Source organism: Lipotes vexillifer, unplaced genomic scaffold (genome assembly GCF_000442215.2).
Source record: "Lipotes vexillifer unplaced genomic scaffold, Lipotes_vexillifer_v1.1 scaffold496, whole genome shotgun sequence".
NCBI lineage: Eukaryota > Metazoa > Chordata > Mammalia > Artiodactyla > Lipotidae > Lipotes > Lipotes vexillifer.
This window is the reverse complement of record NW_006786690.1, coordinates 4,226,102-4,234,888: the sequence shown is the minus strand read 5'-3', so window position 1 is coordinate 4,234,888 and position 8,787 is coordinate 4,226,102. Positions and strand designations below refer to the sequence as shown.

Genomic DNA, 8,787 nt, shown 5'->3' with positions numbered 1-8,787 from the left:
TGGGCTTCCCTGGTGGTGCAGTGGTTGAGAATCTGCCTGCCAATGCAGGGGACACAGGTTCGAGCCCTGGTCTGGGAAGATCCCACATGCCGCGGAGCAGCTAGGCCCGTGAGCCACAACTACTGAGCCTGCGCGTCTGGAGCCTGTGCTCCGCAGCAAGAGAGGCCCGCGCACCACGATGAAGAGTGGCCCCCGCTTGCCACAACTGGAGAAAGCCCTCGCACAGAAACAAAGACCCAACACAGCCATAAATAAATAAATAATTAAAAAAAAAAAAAAAGATTGTTTTTGCTGTGAAACTTCTCAGTACTTTTAACATGTATTATGACTCTCCTAGAGGGGGCCTATAAAGAATGCAGTGTTTCCCTGACTTTAATCTTGGATTCATTTTTCCTTCAAAGGGCATGTGGTGTCTTAGGCAAAAGCTGAACTACTTCAGTAGAGAGGATCGTATATTATTGTTTGTGTTTGTCTCAGAATTTGCACATTGCCCAGTTCCACAGTAGGCACTTGTTAAGTGATTATTGATTGAATGGGTAGGATTGATGGGCAGGGGATTAAAGGGCTGAATCTTTGGGACAGGGAGAGATCAGGCACTGTTGAGGGGTAAAAGGTGAAAGGAAGCTGCATACTGTAAACATGTATTACATTTTCTAACCCAGCTCCCTCTTTGAAACTTTTTTCCCTACTTGCTGCTTTACCCATTTTCCTGAGGTCTGTTCCTAACAGTTTAATCTCAGTCAAGTAGGATAAAGTTTGTTATCTGCATTTTTGGGAGATTTTATTGTAAAGTCTCTGAGATGTTTACCTGATCAGGTTTTTTTGTTTGCAGCTAGAGTTTCAGTTTATTAAGGGCAGAGATACTCATTCATAATCATTTTCTCCATTGTGCCATGTTCTCAGTTCAGTATTTGATAGATAAATACAGTTATTCCTGTGTTAAATAAAATTCTTAGAGCACAGGTCAAAGCTATTCAATTTATCCATAATTGTTTCCATTTTCTAACCCCATCCTTGTTTTCAATAAAACTCTTACCTCCCCTAGCTACCTACTCCCCCACCACCCAAATCCTGTGGTCATGTCATTTAAAAAAAAAAAAAGAAGACAGATAATAGCAGCCAGACATCTGGAGCGATTTCAAAGATATTTCGAAAGTTAAAATAGATTACATTCACTGTAGTCCACAGGACGATGCATTTCAGAAATCTAATATATTTGGAAGCCATGTTGTCTTTGCCCTGTCTCCACCTCCAATAAATACTTTTTATTTTATTCATTTTATCTTTTCATTCAGTCCAGAATAGAGAGCTCTTGTTTCTTGTTAGGGTAGGGGTCAAAATGATGATTTGACAGTGTTCCAAGATTGATGACTATTTGTAATACCACATTACACATTTTAACAAAGCGGTCCATAATAATCTTCCCTATCCTAAGTTGCTTTACCCCCCAATAAAACATTCATTAAGACTGCTTCCTCTTTCTACTTATTACCTGGTTTTCCCCTTTGTAACCCGTGTGAATTAGTAGTAAGGCTTGTAGTCTCCTTAATTTGTTGTAATAAGGATTCTTTGCTCTCATCATTCAACTCTCTTAGGTCACCAGTGTTTTGTTTTTGTTTTAAGCAAATGTACCGTTTTATTGTTTCATTTTGACTATTGCCATTTGCAACTTTTATTCCCTGCCCACCCTCCCCATTCCTCAATTTGGTTTCTAGAATTCTTTTTTGCTGTGGCCTCTCCCGTTGCGGAGCACAGGTCCCGGACGCGCAGGCCCAGCGGCCATGGCCCATGGGCCTAGCCACTCCGCGGCATGCGAGATCCTCCCCGACCGGGGCGCGAACCCGTGTCCCCTGCATCAGCAGGCGGACTGTCAACCACTGCACCACCAGGGAAGCCCTCTAGAATTCTTTTGCTATTTACCTATGGAATAGTAGTTAGAAGTACAGATTGGCATTAGACAGACTTGTTATTCTAGCTAACTGTATTTTTGTCTGACTGAGGGCTAGTTTAGTCTTTTGTTGAAACTTCCAGTATATGAATATGATATATACATACGTATAGATGCACACACAAACACACAATTAATTTTTATTTGTAGAGAGCCTCAGAGTCATTGATTTGAATTTCAGTACTATGGTGTAAAAGTTACAGTTTGGGCTAAATCTGAACTGACACAAGATTATTTCATGAGAGATTTTGTTTTTAATGGTTACCTGTTATGAGCTAGCTTGTTCCTTGTCATTTGCTTATTTTCCTTAAAAATTGAAGTTAGAAAACAATTCATATTTACTGATGGTTCCAAACTGAGTTTCTGACTTCAGATGTCCATTGTATTTAGCTTTCCCTGGTATGATCTCCATATAGGTAGAGTACAGAGAGATGGATGAAAGTTTGGCCAACCTCTCAGAAGATGAGTATTATTCAGAAGAAGAGAGAAATGCTAAAGCAGAGAAGGAAAAGAAGCTTCCCCCACCACCCCCTCAAGCCCCACCTGAAGAAGAAAATGAAAGTGAGCCTGAGGAACCATCTGGTGAGTTGTAGTAGCTAACCACAGTTTTGTTTTATCTTAGAAATAAGAATAAATGAATTTATTCCTATTCTGCAATGTTCTTTATGTCTTTGGTTTATACTCTTATATTGGCCATGTGTATTTTTTTGTGTGTGCACATATACATGTATACACACATAAATATACATGCATATATACATAGTGGTACTGACATTCTTTTTGTGTGTGTCTGTACATATAGGAGGAAAGTAAAGAATGAGGGTAGAAGGATAATGGCTGTGTAAGGCAGCTGGAAAGTTGGAGAAAATGCACAGAAAGCCAAACCCGAAGAACCAAACCTTTCAGTGATAACTCTGATTCAGAATTTAGAGATAGAATGATTCAGAAATTATTCTGGCTAAATTATGCCATTTACTTCATGGTGATACTTTTAGGTAAAACCTTCGAGGTGTGGGTCAGTTTTGAAAAGGGTCTTTTCCTGGTGAACAAAGAAAAAAATACATTCTGAAGTCAAAAAGGAAAGACTTAAGTGCCTGTTATTGTTTAGTTATTGAGCCCTCCAGTCAAAAGAATGGTATAAGAAAAGGCTATGAAGAGATTCTAAGGTCACACAGTCTTCCCTATGACATTGAAAGATTATTGGAGCCTGTAGTGTTTTCAGAGGTTCAAACATCTTAAAAGAATTCTCACTAACATCCCCTCAGTGAGTCCTACTGAGGATACCCAGACCAATTAGGAATACCCTTTTGTTTTGGAGAGACCAAACAAAAGTAGAATCTTAATTAATATTTCATATCTTCTGCCTTTAATGGCTACTCTTTAACTCTTCTTGACTTTGAATTTTTACTAAATTCTTCTCCTTAAAATACTTTCTGTATTTCCAGTAGCTCCAGGCCCATTCACCTCACCAATTCTTTTACAGAGCATTACAAATCAGGTGTTAATTTAAACTTAGATTTAGAACTTATCAAACAGATTCTAGCTAAAACTCAAAAATAAAAATTTATAATTTACAGTAATTGTAATAAAATGTGATAAAAGAATACAGTTTGAGAGCATTTAGAAAAAGATAGATTCTGGGTTTAAATCTTCACAGGAATCAGATTTCCTAAGAATGGTTTTCCTAAAACTTTCTTAAAATAGCTTATCAGACAGTTACTTACTGGGAGTGGTATATTACCTTTGGGAGTAATGTCCCTGAGGCAAATGTACCTCAACAACACCTCCTCTCTTTTTGTTGATTTTTTTTCCTTCTTTTCCTAGTCTTTTACATTTAGTTCTCTCCCCTTCTTTCTGTCCTTACTCCCAGCTCTTCCCTTGACTCTCTACTCCTTTCTTCTATATTCTTCTTTGATTCTTGCCTTTCTTTTTTTCTACCTTTGCTATAGATTTGCTAATGAGATACATGGGGATAATCCTTTTGATAGCTGTTATATAGCTCCAGAGGCTGCTGATCTCTTAGTTTAAGGACTCTATTATTCAGTAGATGATCTGATATCTCAGATACTGCCTCACCCTCTTTTTTGTGTAGTTGTCAGTGTCTCCAGTAAGAAACTGATTTACCATAAGGTATCAAGTTGATATACACTTTGTCCTCTGAGAATTTTAAACCAAGTCTTGGTGTTTTCTTTTTTGTGAAAGAGGTTTTTTATTTTGTTTTCCTTCTTCCATAAATGTCAGATATTGTTCCTACAAAGAGTAAATATCTTTTTAAAAAATTATTTATTTGTTTGGTTGCGCTGGGTCTTAGTTGCGGCAGGCGGGCTCCTTAGTTGCAGCTCTCAGGGTCCTTAGTTGTGGCAAGTATGTGGGATCTAGTTCCCTGACCAGGGATCAAAACCGGGCCTCCTGCATTGGCAGCATGGAGTCTTATCCACTGCGCCACCAGGGAAGTCCCCAAAAGTAAATATCTTAGCAAAGGGATTTAGGATCTGGGGAACTGTCTTTATGCCATTATGTTCTAGTTAATGTTAATCCAGTGGTTTAGTTTAAGTTTTAAACTATTTAATATTTTGGAGAAAGTTAAAGTTTTGTTTCTTAAGTTTAGGATATCTTCAGTGCTCAGAGGTGTGCTGATAACAGCCAAAACTTACCAATTATTTGTGGTTATGAAAATAAAGTTATTTTTCCTCTAAAACAACTCAAAAAAATTTTTTTTAACATTTGTAGGGTGAATTAGGGAATACTTACCCTGGAAAAGTAGTGGTAACTTACTGGCCTGCAGAATTTAGAAATAGTTTGGGTCCTCATGGTGAATAAATATTATCAGGGAAGTTCAAGTATGTAGAAACTGTCCAGGGTTTCCAAAATCTCTTGTCTTATCCAACCTAGTTCTTTCACTTAAGTTTTCATTCAGAAATTGAATGGAAGCCTTGCCATATGCGTATCTTAAAATCTTGAGAGAAGATGTGGGTCTGCTTCTTTACCAAATCTTTTCAGTTATTTTAGGTGATAACTAGACATTAACTTACTCTCTTAAAATATATAAGGTTTGAATACATTTCATTCTTACCAGCTTTTAAACATGTTTAGAAAATTTTGCTTTGGTTTCCACAGTGTTAATCTTAAGAAGAATAAAATATTTTGTTAATTATGAAAGCATGAGGTATTCTGAAGTCAGTGGGTAAAATGATTTGACTGGAGAAGATTCCTCTAGGAGACTTCTAAGAGGAGGCCAGAAAGGAAGGTTGGAGCCTTGGTTACCAGGCTAAGGAATTTGAACTTGATGTCCTTTAAGCACTGGGAGGATCTGGTCATGGGTAACACTGAGGTTTTTTGAGTGAAGGTGCTGTACCAAAATACATGTTTTGGAAAAATCAGTCTATGTGCTCTATAAGGGCAAAGTAAAGGAGTAAAGAGACTGGGATTGGAGAGGTGATTTAGGCTATTTTGGTAATTGAATTTACTGGATTTTGATCAATGGAAAAATGTTCTCAATATCAAAGTTGAATTTTTTGGGAAACGAGGTTTGGGTTTCAGGAATTCCCTGGTGGTCCAGTGGTTAGGACTCGGCGCTTTCACTGCCTGGGCCCAGGTTCGATCCCTGGTCTGGGAACTAAGATCCTGCAAGCCTGCATGGCATGGCCCAAAAAAAAGGAGGTTTGGGTTTTTTTCTGTTTGTATTTATTTAATTGAGAAAAAGTTCTCTGTTCTGGGTTAAACACAGTTTGTAGATTTGTCAGTTTTTAATTATAACAATGTGGCATTTAGTTCTGTGGTAGTCACATGGGTAAATGTATTTTTCATACTAAATATTACTGCTTATGTTTAAAATTCACCTAATTTGTTTTCTTAAACATTTCCATGTATTTTTATATTTACTATACACTTCTGAATATATTTGTTTTAACAAACGATGGTTTTATTTGGTTTTCCAGTACCTTTTCTATCAAGATAAAAGTGGCAACTGAGCCTGAACAGGTTGTTTTTGGAATTGAGTGTTTGGTTATTAGTGGTGTCACATAATAGTGAGTGTCTATAAAATAGAGTGAAATCTCAGTTGGAGTTTACATACTGGTTTAGAATAATTGCCGCTCTGTTAAAGTAGCTTTCTATTGGAGAAAAGCTTTCTTCCCTTCTTGACTCAGTTGTTACCCTGTATACCTTAGATTATTCCTCAGTGAGGTTTTACTAAGTTAACTAATTTGCTGCTAGCACTTAGCTTTTTTTTTTTTTTTTGCGGTACGTGGGCCTCTCACTGTTGTGGCCTCTCCCGTTGTGGAGCGCAGGCTCAGCGGCCATGGCTCACGGGCCCAGCCGCTCCGCGGCATGTGGGATCTTCCTGGGCCGCGGTACGAACCTGTGATCCCTGCATCGGCAGGCGGACTCTCGACCACTGCACCACCAGGGAAGCCCCACTTAGCTTTTTTATTTTCATACAAAACATAGTTTTTTTCCCTTCACTGCCTTTCAGCAGTTGAAATTTTCCAGAAAAATCTCACTAAGTAGTTCCTGCATTTAAATTTTGTATTGGATTACTGTTTAGGAACTCTGGTTTGGGATTACTGTTTAGGAACTCTAACATTTGGGATTAGAAGTAGCTTAGTTGTGTATAGCTTAAGATTTGTATGGAAACTTACTCTAAAATAAATAAAATGAAATTTGAAATGGGTTTTAAAGATGCCTTTCTTAAGATTTCTTCACGTTAATGGATTTCTCAATAGAGACATCAGAAGTATGTTTAAAATATATGTATGGGGCTTCCCTGGTGGCGCAGTGGTTGAGAATCTGCCTGCCAATGCAGGGGACACGGGTTCGAGCCCTGGTCTGGGAAGATCCCACATGCCACGGAGCAACTAGGCCTGTCAGCCACAACTACTGAGCCTGCGCGTCTCGAGCTTGTGCTCCGCAACAAGAGAGGCTGCGACAGTGAGAGAGACCCGCGCACTGCGATGAAGAGTGGCCCCCGCTCACCGCAACTAGAGGAAGCCCTCGCACAGAAACGAAGACCCAACACAGCCATAAATAAATAAATAAATTAATTAATTAATTAATAATAATAATAATAAATAAACAAATAAGTAAGTAAGTAAATAAATAAATAAATAAAATAAAATTTAAAATATATGTATGTATGTGCATGTGTCTGTATGTGTACCATTTTTCCAGGCTCAGTGCTGTGCTAATACTCTAATGAATCGCAAAGGCTTCCATTAACCATTGATTAACTCTTCAAATCAATTTTGTTAGATATTGTTAGCTGGTCAGTGACGACTTTATTATATTCCATTTTGTTGAATGACTGTGGGAAGAATCACTTTATCTCCTTGTTTAAAATAAGGATTCTGGTGAGAATATAACAAAGGAGTGTTTGCTCTCTTCTCTGTTGTACATGGTAATTTGGGATGTGTTTGGTGTATGTGTTTGAAAGATATGTAGGCTTTTAAACAAATTAAAAAACAATGAGATGTGAGAGATTGCTGTGACAAAAAATTCTGTGTGGTTTTAATAATTTGGAGGCCTTGTTCATGTAATAGTCATGCTGTAGATTGAAGTATTTTTAAAAATCACACAAAAGGAGATGCAACCTGAATTAGTAAAAATACTAAATTTTATACAAAATGTACGTGTATGGGTAGAAGAATTTAGCTTAAAATTCAGTGAAATTTGATCACAAATACTGTTGACAAGAGACTGACCGAAAACTTGATGAGTTGCTTTATTTGCTGTAGCAAAAATCTAAAAGGCAGAATCTTTTGGACTATCCTTTAGAACTTGGTGTAATAGAATTTGACCAGAGAAGAGCTGAAGATGGACCTTACTTTAAAAGAAAAAATCAATGGTTGGTCCCAATATTTGTACAGTGGTCCTTATATTTTCATAGTTCTTTGTTTATAAAGTACCCTGATCATCTCTCCTATGAGGCAGTCACACTGATTGCAGTCAGTAAAAGTGCTGGATTTGGCAGCGTGGATAGTTATGGTCAGAGTTCAGGTGAATACTTTCGTTTATCAGGCTGTAAGTACTCTCAAGTGGCACATCCCAGCCTTTTCTCTCTCCATGCCTACAAGTGCACAGCCCCCATACCCAGCAGGAGACCCTTTTTTGTAGGTTTAGTAGAAGTTGCTAGGAAATTGATCCCTGAAGAGTTGTTTATGTTTCCATTTTGGCCTGCTAGTATCAACTAAGTGCCTGAAATCATTTGATTTTTCTCATCATATGAAGTATGGTGTATACATTTAGAAAACAGACCTAGGATTAATTTTCTTGCCTTTTTTTTTTAATAAATTTATTTATTTATTTTTGGCTGTGTTGGGTCTTCGTTGCTGCACACGGGCTTTCTCTAGTTGCGGCGAACAGGGGCTACTCTTCATTGCAGTGCGCTTGCTTCTCATTGCAGTGGCTTCTCATTGTGAGGCACGAGCTCTAGGCATGTGGGCTTCAGTAGCTGTGGCACGTGGGCTCAGTAGTTGTGGCTCGCAGGCTCTAGAGCACAGGTTCAGTAGTTGTGGCGCACGAGCCTAGTTGCTTCGCAGCATGTGGGATCTTCCCGGACCAGGGCTTGAACCCGTGTCCCCTGCACTGGCAAGCGGATTCTTTTTTTTTTTTGCAGTACGTGGGCCTCTCACTGTTGTGGCCTCTCCCATTGCGGAGCACAGGCTCTGGATGCGCAGGGTCAGTGGCCATGGCTCACGGGCCCAGCCGCTCAGTGGCATGAGGGATCTTCCCGGACCGGAGCACGAACCCATGTCTCCTGCATCGGCAGGCAGACTCTCAACCACTGCGCCAACAGGGAAGCCCTGGCAAGCGGATTCTTAACCACTGCACCACCAGGGAAG

The 8,787-nt window shown here is 39.0% G+C and overlaps 1 protein-coding gene and 1 non-coding gene across 4 annotated transcripts in view; both read left to right on the top strand.

Annotated features, from left to right (window-relative positions):
- The window catches only part of KDM1A (lysine demethylase 1A), a 72,847-nt gene that overhangs the window by 6,875 nt on the left and 57,185 nt on the right, over positions 1-8,787 (top strand). For all 3 annotated transcript variants that reach the window (XM_007459193.1, XM_007459195.1, XM_007459194.1), the window contains exon 2: positions 2,365-2,530. In XM_007459193.1, the coding sequence (XP_007459255.1) occupies positions 2,365-2,530 (166 nt within the window). The remainder of the gene's footprint in view (positions 1-2,364; positions 2,531-8,787) is intronic.
- Positions 5,493-5,564, top strand: TRNAE-UUC (transfer RNA glutamic acid (anticodon UUC)). The gene has a single exon. It is a non-coding gene; the product is annotated as a tRNA-Glu (tRNA).